Genomic DNA, 16,868 nt, shown 5'->3' with positions numbered 1-16,868 from the left:
GACACCCAGAAGACAGCCCCTCAGAACCTTCTCGTGCAAACACAAAGATTCCGAGCGACATGACACTCTGACGGCCATTTGTGACTCAGATAACCGTATTTGCATACGTAAGCGTTGTAAAATGTGAGGTGGACCTTGGGAATCAAAAGCAAGAATGCGCCCGTACGTGACAACCATTGATGAGCCTCATCAGCCTGTGGCTCAAAAAGGGGCGTGTCCGAGCCCTCGTCAACGCTAGCATGTCGGGCAAAAATAGCTGCTACATAAACCTTCAGAGTAGGGGGAGAACAACCCTTTTCCATGAGAGGCTGCAGGAAATACACCAACCCACAGGGTCCATCTCGTGGTCGATACACCACGGCACGAACTTCCATCTCTTCGCATACAGTAGCTGAGTAGACAGGTCTGCCTGACCGACTGAGCAGCGGGTCAGCAATGGGCTGGGACACACAAGCAGAGGCGAAGGGGGTTGGGTTGCCAACACAATTCCCCCGCTGTGACAATAGATAGCGACCGGATGGTTCACCCCCTTTTGGGACTTGGCTTTGTTTTTTGTTTTTTTTGTTTTTTTCCATTTTGCCCTGTCCACGTCATAGCAGGGAGGCAAGCATCGCAATATTGTTTGCTTTCGCATGTGTTATTTTCACCTCGTATCTGAAACAGTGACCAATCGCCACCAACATTTTCGAAGTTCCACCACCGCTCCGGGTAGCAATTAGCTTTCGGCTGCTAAACAGACAGAGTGAGCAGCAAATAATCAGCTTCTTGCCGTCCAGACACGGGTGTCCATGTCATGGACGCCGGCCGTCAATCATGTAGACGTATCATGTAGGTTTGCGTTCGCCACTGCTTGCAGCCAGTGCATGAAGTTGTCGGCGTGGTAGTGGGAGTGTGTGTATTTATTTATTTTTAAGAGCTCAACATTGCCAGATACATCGTAGTATCCCCACCAATAAATGGGCAAATATTTTGACACTAATTGGATTTTGACAAAATGGATGTGTATGCAGGTTATGTATTTAATCCCTGCGTGCACTTACAGTATATCGTGTTTAATTTTTTCTTGTAGTTTTAGTTCTCCAAATAGATCCTTGCATCTGTATTTTGTTGTGAAAAAGAGCTTCTTGCGGTGTTGTGTTGGGTCACTTATAGCATCTTGAAAAGAGCAGGACCTTCCACCACAGACTATATTAATAATGTAAGAAGAAAACATCAGCCATAAGCGAGTGGCTAATATTGTACTGGAAAGGGCCAAATTAATGGTTGGTAATTTATATTTAATGCCTGGCACTACCTTTCAACCCAGACAAGAGTAAGCTGATGGTATTCAATTAAGGACTGAGGGCTAAACATGTTTTTGTGAAATGAAGACAAATCAACCTCACTGGTAAGCTTCCTTTTTTGTAGGGTATCCATTTATTGTATATTTTTTTTGTGTTATTTTCCAGCAGGTTTCTTGGACAACTTGTGCCTGTATTCTGTAACGTAATCATTCCTCGGAGTGCTTTCAAGGCCAGTTTCAAAACCACAAAGCATATTATGGTTGTTTCTGCATAGCGTAAAGATTCTCATCTCAACCGCTTCACACTTGGCTGTGAATTTCTCCAGTGAGTGCTGAAGATCATGGCTAGATGAAATCAATAGAACCACCTCACCTGCAAAAAGCAAAGACATGATACAGAAGTCACCAAATTGGAGTCCCTTTTGCCTTTGCGGCACCTCCAAGGTCTTTGTATAAGGATTATGAACGTCACAGTCTGTGACGAAGAGCAGCCTGGGCAAAGTCCAGCTCTCCCTTGAAACAAATCTGATTTACTGTTGACAATGTTGAATTCTTACACTTGCTATGTGTATGGACCGAACGACTCATCTCGGGTGCGATACCACTTAGTGTCAGAGCATCACCCAGAGGACTTCCAAAGGAACACAGCCAAATTGCTTCTCCAATTCCACAAAGCACACAATTAGTTAACTGAACTCCCATGGACTCTTTAGGACCCCCGCTGAGGTTGTAGAACCGTTCCACTCTTTCCCAGACAGGATGAAAACCAAATTTCGCTTCCCCAATCTGAAGCTGGACTTCCTATTGGACTGTCCCCTCAGAGACCCCTGAACAGACCTTCCCAGGGAGCCTGTGAACTGAGATCCCCCTGAAGTTGGTTCACTCTCTGGTGCCATTCTTAAAAAAAGTGACCACCACTCTGGCCAGCCTATCCAAGAGCAATGTCAGTGCGAAGTTTCAGAGGCTTGAAACCGAGACAGCCCCACAATATCCAGAGCTTGAGGAACTCCAAGTGAGGGAAAACTATGTCCATAGTATTTTCATCATTAGAGATCCTGAGCCATGCTTTGTCTGGTCTCTCACCTTTGACCTTTTCACCCTCATGGGCACCACAATGGGCTCAGCTTCAGAAGGACTACACAATATTTCACCAAAATATGTGATATTATTTGGAGTATGTTACGCATACCTAATTCGTACTTTAACCTAATATTGATTAATTCATGAAGAATTCTTATCAATGAATTATCAATTCTGACTCCAGTTGCTCGGACAGCATTTCACCTGCTCTCAAAGTCTTTCAAACTCTGTAAATGTAGTTTGACTGGAAATGTATTCCCCCTTCTTCTAAACAAATTAATAAAGCAAGTGCTGTTTAGGAGCTCAGGTGTCCTTCACTGGTTTGAAGTGTGGTCGTCTTCCTTACGTCTTATTAGTCATGATGGAAACTCATTCCTTGTAATGCAAGCTCATCTCTTGTCCACAAGTTGTCCTTCAGTCAGTGGAGACATTGTCACACATTTTTCACAGAAAGTGCACTTACTGTGCAATGCATATATAGGTAGTAGGGGGCAGTAGAAGCATGACTAGTCAAGCCGTATATTCCTCTGTGATAAGCGTATGAACTCTAGTGTGGGGATTTGACAGAGAGATATGCGCAACCCTCGGATATATAACAATTTCGGTTTGAGTTAGTCATGACCTGGAGGGGTGGATCTGGACCCAGACTTTTAGTTGTCTTTATATCTCTAACAAGCAGCATGTGGGCCAACATACTGCATGCAACACCTCCAGCTCATCCTCGCATCTTCAGTTTTCTTTGCAGTTGTGTGGATGTACACATTTCAAGCTTTGTCACCTTGAATGTCTGACTTTTTTTCCCCCCCATCACGTTGTCATTCAGCAATTTCTTTTGTGAGTCACTGCTTTCTCTTGTATCAAATGAGTCGTCAAGGTATTCGTCATCCAAATCAATCCGGAGACCGTCAGTGTCAGACGTTTAAAGATTACGCCTCTGCTGAGATAGCATCACGTTGAATTGAACGCTAATGCATTTGAGCATCTCTCTTTTTTCACATGTACGCGTGAATGTGCATACGAACACATACATTGATTGGTTATAATCTTGGGCTCAGTCAGAGCACACAAGCTGAGTGGGGACAGAGTGACTCATCACCAGATGGTTGAGTGTTGCACATCCCTGCCACCATGAGCCCTTATGCTTTTACCACCTGGACAAGACCCAAAGTGACATGGCCTTGGAGGATGGCCACTCAGGATATACGCCGCAATGACCACACACCATGACACAAGTCAAATTTACCAAGCTTCCGTTTGTCTCTTCTGCAGTCGAACCTCCCAAATGAAACCTAATCCTGGGCGATCTCGCCTATTGTCTTATTCCTCAACCCTACGAGTCAGTTACATTATGTCTAAAATATTTTATACCGAGTCAAGCCCTTGCTCCCATAAAACTCTTCAAGTGTACAGTTAATGTTTTACGGATGTTTTTAATTCTATTGACTGTCGGAGGAGTTTAAATGGAAATTAAACAATACAACCTTCTAACAAAAAATCACACCCATATCACCCCGCGTGATTAGTGTGAATACTGAGGATGCAAGTTGCCTTGCAAACATTCCAAATTATGGGTGCCAAATGACTGAAATGGAGTATTTGCGCAAGAGCATCTTGGTAAATCCTTCAGAAGATGTAGCAGCAAGGCAGTTGTATGGTTGCTGTCGTGATTAAATACATCTCACGCTCTAGTGGACATTTCCATCTTACGCTGTCAATATTGTATTGAGCTGCTTGCTCACTTCTTCACATTGTGGGCCTGATTTACTCAAATTTAGCATGTGCAAAAATGGTCACATAATGGGAAAAATTTGATTTCTAATGGCAACGGAAGCTGAAATGGGCACACCCAAGATAGTGTCAGCTGTGCCAAATTGTCACAGTTCATTTTACGAGTTATTGGATGAGTAGACAAAATGCATGGCTGATTTTGCATCTTAAACTATCATGACTAAAAGGCAGGTGCAAGGGCCACCACTGCTAACCATGATGAAGTGGTGCAAGCCTGATGAGAGGTGATGGCAAGAACAGATCTTTTCTGCTTTTGTAAACAGTTCTAGAAGGCCAGAAATAAAAATGTTGTGATATTTTCTCATCAGTAATGAAATTTTGGAGCTTCTTAGGGCAGAAAGGGAGCCACTCGCAAGAAATGGTCATGTCATATATCACCGATGACAAGAGCTCTGCCTTTGTGCGCCTCTGGATCATTTCAACGCACAGTGGCAGCTGTTGCAGGCCTCCCCCTGGGCAATTTGACAAGAAACGGGGAGAGACTGAGTTAAATCAAGAAAAGGGTGGTTTGGACACCGCTGCTGGCTTCACCAAAATTATTAAAAAGTTATTTTCTGGAACTCATCGTTTGCCTCTTCCAATAGCAATTCCTATTCCATCACTTCAAATTGAGTTCTCCAGAAATTTTCCCTGGTGAAGACAAAACAATGAGAGTGACTCGTAGGCGCCCCCCTAAGATGAAGTTTTATGAAATTATCTGACTTCTTGTGTGACATAATGCAGAATGATTATTTGACCACGCCCCTATCCCCATCCTGGGTTCAGGTATATTTTGCCTGAAAATTTGGGTTGCATCGAGCTGCCTCTCGATAATCCATCTCTTACATTTCTTCTTGTTTACCCTCTCTCATGCACGTATACAAATACACTCACCCCCTCGTTGTTTTCGGCCAAGGTATCAGTAACAGGCTCACTGTTATTGGCTTAGTCAGGTCAAGTCCTCCTCTCAGCTGCCACCTCCTTGCTTGTCTGGTTTATATTAGGTAAATAAATTAGCACCGTGCCCTACTCTCCTAATGAGGACATGGTGACGTGGCAGGCCTTTCCCGCTGGTTTAGTTCAGCAGCAGTTTGAGTGATTGGTTCCACAGTAGTATCTTTTCTGCACAAGACTCAATGGAACCTGATCAGACACCTTCTAGGTATGTACCAAGCGTCTCCCTCACTCCCTACCCACTCATAGCGTAAAGCGATTTCTCTTGCTGGTGGCGTTTAGACTTGCTTTGAAGAAATCTGCAATCCTAATTCATTTTGCTGTGCAAATATGGACTATTAATAGAAAAATACTAGAAGAGCCTTTTGGATGTGTTGGTGCTCTCGCAGGAAGATCAACAGGGAATGCTGCCAATGCTCTTTTTTTGTACGTAAAATGCTTCTACCATGCTTCAGCTTTTTACAGTTTAATAACAAACCCCTGAAAAACAGTCACCCATACCTGATTTTCCCCAAATGTACGTCCAAATGAAAATACATGCTGTCCTCCCTTGAGGACAGAATGAAGTGATTGGAGAGGTTTATTGAGTTTAAGGGGGAAACAATTAGACGTGTCGGAGGTAAGTTTTGGAAACATTCATCAAAGACCAGCTGACTCTTGAGCAGTGGATATAGCGTCTTTATTAACAAGCCTTTTGACTCGTTGCTGTTGTTCGGTTGACTTCATTAAAACCTCACTGCAGCATTGAGAGCAGTCAGGGACATGTTTAGATCAAAGCAATTTTAAACCATGGCTTTCCCAATTACATTTTTATTTCCATTTACGTTACATCTGGTCACACAACAACTTTTATCTTGCGGGGTGTTTTGTGAAGAATTTGTCTGGAATCACTCATTTGGCATTTGAAGATCACCTTCAGATTTGAAGCACCTTATGTCCCTAAGGAAAAGAATGCCATTCAATACCTAGAGATGAGAAGCAATTAGATGACAATGAGAATAAAATGGCACAAAAATAAAATAGATGACAGAACATGGAGCATGGACAGAACATTCATCAAGCATTTTGTGATACCTTGACACATTAGTAAAGCTTATTTGCATTCCAGACAACAACAAATGTGTTGTGCAACAGCTCAGTTGCTCCAGCTGACTGTCTCTGTGATTTTTTTAAACTCAGCAGTTGGACTCATTTACAGAAGTGGGAATGTAAAGATGCTTTTCTGTCATGGTTGGGTTCGCATAACTTCACTGAAATACACTTGCAAGGAAGTTCTCATGTAATTGTGAATCTACAAATCACACATTTCAAATTATCATCACTTCACATCACCAGTCCATTATCACTTTTGTTATGGGCAGGGCTCATTTCTTCTCCCTGCATATACAATGAAACCAACCATTGCAACAATGTGACATGCTTCTAATCTTCACGAAAGGACCTTTAATCCACTTTGATCCAATAAAAAGAGTTTGCAAGAAGCACGACCCACATACAGTGTGCTAAGTGCGAAAGGGCTAAGAGGCGGGAGATGCACCTTGGCAAGGCTTTTGACCTTTGTGTTCCTCCATTTGTGGCTATATCTGCAAGCAGATGTATTATTGTTACCTAACAAAGTATGCCATGTTATTTAACACCATTCATGTGTAGCTGGAAAGATTAATAACAGTGCAGATTATGATTACCCCCTGCTCGCATGAAGGGTTCATATACTCCCGTGTGCAAAAAAATATATGCTCTGCTGCACAATTTGTTTGGCTGTGCATTTTTGGGTTGCGCAGATTTTCCTATTGACTTAAATGTGTCAGTACGCATCTTCATAAAATGTACACACTCGAGAAGGAACTATGTCAAATCTAGGGATAGGACAATTATGATATGAATAAGTACGCGGGTCGATGACGGAAGGGTACCCAGGTCACAGACAGAGGACAAACTGGCAAAATAGGATAAAGTCCCCATCTCTTATTTTTAACACCACATTGTGTAAGTAGTTATTATGTTTAGTACACCGTAGTCTAACACAGGCCTATGCTAATACATTTTTAAATACTTGTATGGAAAAACACTCGAGATTATCAAAAATTATCAAATGGAAAAACAGTAAGTACAGAATGGAGCTGCACAATTGCATTGACCTGATCATCTGCAATATTTACATTCAAAGTGTGAGCTCTGCTGCCTCAAACCAATCGTTTTGTCAACCAGTTGTCAGCCAAGCACTGTTATGATTCCAGACCATAAACCTGAAACCTGAGCGGATCCCACAAACGCAGACAAGAATAAGGTCGATTACAAAAAAAGGGTTTTTTTGAAATAAGGTTGTGAGACCAACAAAGTCCAACATAAATCACTGGGATAAATCCAGGGCTAAATAATGCTACCAACAAAAAGAGCTTACAAAAGGCAACCGAATTTTTTAAAAAACGCAAAACGACAAGGAAAAGCAGAACAATGAATAAAGCAAAAACGCAGCGAGGATAACAATAGCAAAAGAAAAAAGAGATGACAAGAGAAACAAACAGGACTAGTAATGAGACTGAGAACAACGAAGGTCTAGAAAATAAGCACTTGGATGTGAGACGTGAGCAAGGCAAATTATCCGACAACTCGTGATGGCTTGATAGTCTCTTAGAACAGGTGACAGACATGACGAGGAACAGGTGCAGACCGGGCTGGAGAGCCCTCTACTGCCACCTGCTGGAGCCCAAACAAAACAGAACCATGCCTAGGGGACACCAGGGGACAAGCACATAGTTAGCCTTTCTTAAGCCGACTAAATCAAGTCAAGTGTCAAGTACAACTTGCAAATGCACTGTATGTGTAACATATAGCTCAGATGAAATTTCCTCCCTCTTAAATAGACATAACACATGTGTAAAAGGAATCAAGATAAGTTGTCGAGGCTAGTTTTGAATACTGATTATTTGTTCTAAAATGATGATCAATTTGCTTTCAATTTTCATGTTGTGCTGTTTTTTAATGTATTGTTTGTTGAAAAATACCACGATGAATAATTATGATAAATGATCATTTTAATCAATAATCATGCAGCCCTAGCACAAAGGTGCCTGTCATCTTGTGCCGCTTGATGACTTATACTTACGTTGCTTTGCAAACTCGTTCACGGTGTCCAATTTGTAACCTCTGAACCATGTCAGTCAGGATGGTCAGCAACCAAGGAACCACTGTATTTGGGAACTGTTGGTCAGGTTGTTCAGATGGAATTCTCCTTTTTGCTTTGCACGTAAATCTTTTTCATTCATTGGGCTGTACTGCTAAATCATCATCATAACGATCATACCATAGTACTTTCATTAAATTCTCCTCGTTAGAGTGATGTAGTATGTAACAAACCTGAAAGAAAGTTGCCGTGTCCATCTGCTACGTGCTTAGTTATAATGTTGAAATATTTTTCCAAGAGTTTCAAATTATGTTTTGTGGGATCATAGTTTTCAGTGTATATATTATGAATATAGGCAATTGTAAAGATTGACAGGGTGCGTTAGAAACAGTTTTGTGCTATTCGCAGTAGGTCACAGTCCTCATAATAGTGGGGGATAACCATTTGCCTGTTTTTATATAACATTTAGCAGAGCGAAGACTCCCGTCGTTACCATTAGATCCTGTAAATTTACACAGTAAACAAAAACTCCCTGTCTGCGCGTTGAAGCAAAAGTCAGAATATTTGTTTGGGAAGTTTGTCGCTAGGTTTGTGCTGTGATGAATTTGTGGTGGCAGAGCAGTGGTGCAGAAGATGCTCTTGAGGGCAGAGAGACAGAGGCGGAATAAAAAGAAGTTGTTCCTTCATCCTGCTGTGTTTGTCTCCATGCATCTAAAAAAAAAAAAGAATACGCAGCTGGGGTTGGCGTTCACTGGATAGGATAAGACGCTGGGTAAAGAAGGGAGGAAAAGTCAACATGACAAGGACAAAGCAAAGGCAGGACATTGGCCTATTTGTCTTGTGTGTGTGTGTGTGTGTGTGTGTGTGTGTGTGTGTGTGTGTGTGTGTGTGTGTGTGTGTGTGTGTGTGTGTGTGTGTGTGTGTGTGTGTGTGTGTGTGTGGTGAGGTCGTTTGGTTGATGTAATGTGTTTTCTGTCAGCAGCTTTCCACATCAGCACACTACGGTCATCAGTAGTGGTCAGTGAAGGAGGAAAGCAAGACTCCCTGTTTCTTTTCACAACTTGTGCATTCCAATGCTCCTCGGGACTGCTGCTCAACAGTCACTGGGCAACATACTTACCATAACCTTTTTTCTTTATGAATAGTGAGTCATTTCAACTTGATCCAAAAGCAGGTGATTAGCCATACACTGTCCTTGTTGAAATCCCAACTGCCTTTGCGCTACAGGTGTGGGACAAACTGGACTAGAGGTTGACATGTTTTCAGGATTCCCATGCAATGGGAGTCTACTTTTCCTTTCATTATGAGATTGGACAGACCAGGATAGAAAGTTCACGGGAGTAAGACGGCAGTAGGAGTTGTTTTCACCGGAAGTCGGACGCGACAGGATTTTTTTATTTTATTTTTTTTTTAACTATGATTTTTCTGTGGGAGTATGATGGGACAGGAGTGAAAATTCACTCCTGTGTCGCCATGTGTCCTGGACTGGTCAACAGCAAGTTGCTGGGCATGAAATTAAATATACCGCTGAAGTATGGATCATTTAATTTAAATCATGTATGAATGGTCAATCACAAGCCATTTGAGAAGTGGATTCACACTCTGAGTCAAAGTGGAAAAATGAGATCACAGGCCCGATCCAAATTCAAGACTGATATTTGTAGTTCAGTATTGTGAATGGTACCCTTGTGCACTCCTTAATATGCCTGGGCAATGCAGAGGAGCAGCACCAAAATGTTTTAGTCGCGGCCAAATTTTATTCGTGACAGCCCGCACACAGGTAAATGTGTGGAAACACTGCAGCTCGAATATTTTATTTTGTAGAGCCGATCAAGTATCGACGAATTAAACACATGATGGCCGATCAAGAAATATGCAATAAGTGCTAAATATTGTCCGATTCTGATCCAGCCGATCAGATCTGTCTAAAAAAGTCTAGTTGAGATGGTGGCAACTCTCACAGGACCCTCAATTGAGCTTCAGATGCACCACGGGAACAGTTTGTCCCAATATCAGGTCAGACGAATGCAAATAGTTGCTCGGATAAATATTTTCTGCATTGAAGACCATGTTAGAACATGACACGTGTATAAATCAGTTTAGCTGCAACACGCTTAATCACGGTGTACTCAGCAAAAAAAAAAAAAAAAAAGCTCATTAATGACTGTTGCTTATAAACTTGAAAGGAGCTGTGCACTTGATGCAAATTCCTGTGACGTCATATTTTTGTGAAGGAGGCTTGTTTATGAAGGCTGAGCTGCTAGAAACTAACAGATGTCTCAATTGAACTCCGCGGTCTTTGGAATATCGAGTTTAGCAGCACTGGAAGAAAGTTATGAAGGACTCAATTAGTGCTGTCCGCTTTCTCTCATTTTCATGGTCTCTTCATATATTTGGGAGAACAACTATTTGATACGCTGCTAATTTTTGAAGTTGTCCCACTTACAAAGCAGGTAGAGGTCTGTAATTTGCATCAACTTCTCTCTTCTACAATGAAGGACAGAATCTAAAACACAAATCCAGAAACTCACAGTAGATGGTTTTTAAATCATTAATTTGCATTTTTGATTTCCTTACATAAGTATTTGATCACCTATCAACCTGTAAGAATTTAAGTTCCCACAGACCTGTTAGTTCTTCTTAAAGAATCCTTCCTGTTCCCCACTCATTACGTGTGCTAACTTCACCTGTTTGAAATCATTACCTTTATAAAAATACCTGTCCACACACTCAATCAAATAAACTCCAAACTCTCCACAATGACCAAGACTGGAGAGCTGTGCAAAGACATCGGGAATAAAATTGTAGACCTGCAAAAGGCTGGAATGAGCTACAGGACAACAGGCAAGCAGCTTGGTGTGAAGGCAACAACTGTTTCTGCAACAATCAGAAAATGGGAGAAGTTCAAGTCGATGGACAATCTCCCTCGCTCTGGAGCACGATGCAAGATCTCTCCTTGCGGGGCATCATTGATCCTGAGGACGGTGAAGGGTGAGCCCAGAACTACACAGCAGGACCTGGTGAATGACCTGAATAGAGCTGGGACCACAGTGTCAAAGAAAACCATCAGTAACGCACTCGGCCGTCATGGATTAAAATCCCGCAGTGCACGCAAGGTCCCTCTGCTCAAGCCAGTGCATGTCAATGCCCGTCTGAAATTTTCCAATTAAAATCCGGATGATCCAGAGGAGGAATGGGAGAAGGCCATGTGGTCTGATGAGACAAAAGTGGAGCTTTTTGGTCAAAATTCCACTCAACGTGTTGAGAGGAAGAGGAAGGATGTGTACGAACCCATGAATACCATCCCGACTGTGAAACGGTGAAAGCCTCATTCTTTGGGGATGCTTTTCTACAAAGGGGACAGGACGACTGTGCCGATCAGGGTTTTAAAAAAACGATATGTCCGGACAAAAGAGGGCATATATCCTTTCTCTCCCACCAAGCTCAGCAATCGGAAACCACATGCTACTCCTGACTGGTTACGCACACCAATCAACTGCCAAAGGGTTTAAAAGTGTTGCAGTGTTGGGGGAAAGTGGCCCTCTTTCCCCCGCATGTTCGTTGAATTTGGGATGGTGAGGATACTGGTTATCCAAATACAGGCTGGAGTCGATGAACAGTTTCTTCGAAGCTTTTAATAACAGAATATTCCGGGCATCAGTGAGGTACAGACAATGGCCGCGTGTCACGAGTGCAAAGAAGGAAGGAATTCACATCATACTTATATCATCAGAGGGCGGTGCCAAAACTTAAGGTGTGACATCAGAACAATTTTAAGTGATGATTGTTTCAAGGATGCAGAGTCTCGCTGCGGGCATGTGAAAGTTATACGTCATGACTACATATGATCAGAATACACATATCAACAGTCACCCATCCAGCCTGTTTTGCCAGCTGCTCGGACACTTGGGTAAATGCTAGGTGCTAAAATAACGTGCTCCGCACCAATGCATGCCTATGCATTTGCCCGCTAAACATGATCCTCCCGCGGTGCAGAGCCTCTCCTTAAACTAATCCTCGCCACTGTGACAGCAAATAAGTTATGCTTCTAATATGCATCGTTATCGCTAAAGGCATACGAGAAATAGCTAAGCATGCGACACACATTCCCAAGAGAGGGATCGCTAAGCTAATGTGGAAGAGTGCTTCGGTGTAGAGGACACTTTTTACAGAAGTCGAGCTGGAACCGTCTTAAAACAAACAGGAACCAACTATAAATAGCAAATTAACAGTTAAAGGAATACGTGTCTAGATTAGGGATTGGAAATGGGTGGTCCACGGGCAGCATGTGGCCCCCCACCACTCTGGAAAATAAAGTACAGTAATTCAAACATTTGGAAGATCAGGGAAATGAGGGGAAAAAAATCCCAGGAAGAAGTGAAAATCTCCAAAATACTAGTCATAAATCAAATCGAAATTGGGTATTTTTTTTCTAAAATCGCTCGGCCCTACTTTAAACAGATTTATAAGGCTGTTGTCAAGATTTTCCGAGAGATTGCCAATGATTTGCATTTTGTGCTATACCCAGGAGGGATTGCTAGGGATTACTGTAGAAACGCAATAAGATTTTTTAAAAATGATCCATCCATGATCCAACAGCCATATCATAACTTTCTCGTTTAAAATACTCTCACGGCCTTAGTTATCATGCAAGTGTGAAGAGCAATTGGATTAATGTGAGATAATGAAAACAGAATGTGTACTTGGCCTTCAAAAAATGTGGAGAGGGAAGCAGGATGCAAGTCACTCTGCATCGTTTAAATGTACTTCTGACTGTGTGGTGGACTTCCGTTCCTTGTCTTGCATTATTATTGTAGATTTATTGTTGACTCTAATCTGCAAATTTGCATATGAGGCCAAGATGACTCAGTGCTGCATTCCTTCATTGTGGCGTCACAATAACCGCATCTTACATGTTGAATCCGAGATGCTTCTGCAAAAATCTCTTTGCCAATCGACCTGATCTAATTCAAGATCAATTCTATTCTGTGCAGACATACATCGTTTGATGTAATCGAAAAAGAACTATCAAAACCCCTAAGGGTACAATAGCCTCGTGCACCAAGCTACCAAGCGGCGTGCACCTTGCTCGCAAGGAAAAAAAACAACAAAAACAAGGACTAATCTCCTTAAATGCTATGCAAATAACATGGCCTGCAGCAGTACTATCACAGCCATGCAGCTGAGACCACATGCAACTGTCAAAACATTTTATGTCACATTTGACGATCAAGTTTAGTCTTTGCACTCCACACCACAGCCCCCATGCATTGAAACATTTGTGTCCTTATTTGACTGCAGGGCTTTCGTATATCTTCACTGTGCCAATTTAGTGAATGTGAAAAAAAAATCACTCCAATCAGCCATTAGCATTTTCGCTTCTAATAAGAGTCACTGATGTCATCTTTTCTGGAATGAAAAGGGACACAGCCATGATAATGAGGCTTCATGTGTCTGTATTTGAGCAAAAGCAGCACCATCCATCAACCCTTTTATCAGCTCTGTCTTCAGGATGCATTGATTCAAAATTTGCACCTGATTTACTGTTACATTGATCCCTTCGGCATTTAAACGGCATACTTTTGCAGTAGATGCAGCGTTGGGCTTTTTGTGCATGACAAAAAATATATTCCTAATTGATTTCAAGCTATTTTCGAACCCAAGTTTTGCTGCGTTATAATTTGACCCACGGCTCGAACATTTTCATATCATCAAAACATCAAGTCATTGATTTTAATATGTTAATAGTCAAAGGTTTGGACACCACTTCTGTGTTCAATAAAATGAGTGTGGATGTCCAAATATATACTTAGCTGTTTTTTGTACGATATGTGCACTTGCCATTGTTTGTGGAAAAAAATGTAGTGTAACAAAGGTAATAGTAAGTATAATGCCACACATTCTGTTTTCCTACAAAACTAAGGAATATTACACGAATGAGCTGTTTGATTTTTTTTGGGGCGGGGGGGCGGGAGGATTAAACAATGGGGTTTACATTTGCCATTGAGCACAGATATGCAACTGTAAAACAAGTTGGAATAGGCTGAAGACTATGTACGTAGATATCGTATTTTAGTTGTATTTTTTGTGTATTGGAATAAAATAAAAACGAAATTGCTTTAAAAAAAAGAGAAAAAGAACTGGAAAGTATTTAAAACCCCTGTTTTGGTCCCACTTTTATGAGGTTTGTGTTATTTGGATTTACTTTTTTTTTTTTTTTACAAAGTAAATTTTTGGAACAGCAATAACTGAAGATTTTTTTCACATGCAACCCGTCAAAATGTTTAGTGGCACCACAGCTATGCATAAAATAAATATACACACGTATATTTCAAATATTTCATATGAGAGGTATATCAAAAGAGTTTATTGAATTCACGATTTTTTGAAAATATGAGACTTGGGTTATTTGGGTTATTGGAAAATGCTACCCATCCATCCATTTTCTAATCTGTTTATCCCACGTGGGCTGCGGGTGTGCTGGAGCCCATCCCAGCTGTCTTCGGGCATTAGGCGGGGCTCACCTTGACCTGGTTGCCATCCACTCACAGGGTACACATAGACGAACAACCATCCGCACTCACACTCGTTGGAAGCCGGATTACTCGTGAAAAACCTACACAGGCGCGGGAAGAGCATTCAAACTCCACACAGTTGCCGACCGGGCCACCCTCAGTCACTTCTAACTTTAAAATATTTAGTGCATCCCTACCACATTATTTTTCCAAAATGTCAAAATAAAAGCCAGAATTAACTTAGAAAATGCTGCTGTCGTGTTAACTAATAGCTTTTTTTAAATTTAATTGAAACCGCCCCTTCATTTCCCAGAAAATAAACAGCTACATTTTCTGTCAGCTATTTCAACCCGACAACGGTGTCTCATAAGAGTAAGCTAATATAGACAGTGCATTTTCAGCAAGTAACAGAATCTACCAACTGCTGCCAAATGAGCCTGCTGCAGACGGGCATTGGGTCACCAGCCTGAGCCAAACAGCCTGCCAACTGACTGCAAACAGGAGGGAGAAAGATGGAGAAAGGAGGAGTTGAATTTTGAAAGTGGACAGATAGAAGAAAGTTGGGAAGCATTCTGTCATCGTCGCAAGTAGCTGGCATTATTACATTCATCACGCAACGTGTAAAGAATCTCATGACTACACACGTGAACTTCCAGTTGACCGAAAGCAGGCAGCATAGATGTGTGACCTGTTGAGCTTGTGGCAGTGACACCAGTGGTGGCAGATGTTGGTGCCTCCAGCTAGTCAGTGCCTTCTTTGCAAATGCCAGATGTGCAAGTGAAAACACTGGCTGAGAAAATATGAACAATGGTGAACATTCAGACGGAGCAAATCGGCCTCGTTGCGATACCTCACAAACACGCAAGTTCTGAGGGTGGCAGTTGGATTGTTTGCATTTTATAAAGTGGCCAGTATTGAATTCTCCTTTCTCAGATAGGATGAAATGTATGATAATGGTTCAATACCTCATATATTTTGACAAAAATGTAGGCATTCTTTCTCAGAGATGAATCCTGTGCGTTTGTTTACACCTCACATTAATGTACGTCAGTGGCAGGTAGTGAGTTCTGCACCTGTGCTTCAGTGGGGATTTAAGGGACCTAGGCCACCTTTTAATAACACCGCATCACACAATTCTGGACAAAAAAGCGACACAGTCACCTAACCTTAAAGCAGAGACCGAGGCATTTTGCATTAATAAAGAAACACAGTTAACTTTACTTTCCAATACATTTTACCTTCTGATGCAACATAAAATGTAAAACTTTCAATGAAATAACATCATAATTCCAAGAGATGCTTAATGCATACGCAGAAGAACTCCTTTCTCTGCTCTTGTGTGTCCGTGTTGGCTGTTGACGACATTGCTCAGCCATACTGCACTCAAAGTGGCCAAACATCAATTTCCTGGTTGAAACGAGTCAGCTAGCAATGGGCTTGGTTGGCCTAGTCTCATAAAATCCAGTTTTCCTTGAAACGTCAGCCCTGCACATGAATTTTCATGAACCACTCTAAGGAATACGCATAGTTCAACCAATCAAAGGATGGGAAAATGCTCATGTTATTCTGTTTCTAAGCCAAGGTGCAGGACTCTGAATCTAATATCTGGTTACGCAAATGTTGCAGACATTTTGTTCGGTGTGTGTGTGTGTGTGTGTGTGTGTGTGTGTGTGTGTGTGTGTGTGTGTGTGTGTGTGTGTGTGTGTGTGTGTGTGTGTGTGTGTGTGTGTGCGTTTATTCATGAAGTCTATGCTTACAAAGAACTTTGCTAACTGTCCTTGTTCTGGTGACATCAAACCAGAATTCACTGGATCTTATGTCCAAGGAAATTCGCCAACATCAATGTTGTGACAGTCATTTTTTTTCTGAAAGTCTTTCTAAAATGTAAATAATCACCTCTTCTTTTTAAAGGACAACCCTTTGGCCACATCTTAATCACCGTTTCCATCAAGTAGTATGGTTTTGTTTGGTTGTCTAGAATGTAAAGGATATGAATATGTTTTTATCCATACCATTTTATTTCTTTTTATTGTATTTCTTGTGATCACAGTAATACTTCAGGTATGTTTTGCTTCTGTTTACTATCCAAATTTTAATTTTCACATAGTTGATGCGGCAATATTACTCCTGCCCACATAATCCGCAA

General features: G+C 41.6%; 1 protein-coding gene across 4 annotated transcripts in view; it reads left to right on the top strand.

Moving 5' to 3' along the window:
• Positions 1-16,868, top strand: part of oxr1a (oxidation resistance 1a) — a 143,165-nt gene that overhangs the window by 29,672 nt on the left and 96,625 nt on the right. For 2 of the 4 annotated variants that reach the window (XM_052064686.1, XM_052064680.1), the window contains exon 1: positions 5,179-5,291. The exons of 1 other annotated variant lie outside the window; for it this stretch is intronic. In XM_052064686.1, coding sequence (XP_051920646.1) covers positions 5,266-5,291 — 26 coding nt within the window. In that variant the 5' untranslated portion in view covers positions 5,179-5,265. Of the gene's footprint in view, positions 1-5,176; positions 5,292-16,868 lie in introns of those variants that run through there. One more of the 4 variants, XM_052064681.1, reaches the window with a different exon arrangement.

This window comes from Hippocampus zosterae, chromosome 5, assembly GCF_025434085.1.
Source record: "Hippocampus zosterae strain Florida chromosome 5, ASM2543408v3, whole genome shotgun sequence".
Lineage (NCBI taxonomy): Eukaryota > Metazoa > Chordata > Actinopteri > Syngnathiformes > Syngnathidae > Hippocampus > Hippocampus zosterae.
The sequence above is the reverse complement of the archived record's forward strand: the minus strand, read 5'-3'. Positions and strand labels throughout refer to the sequence as shown.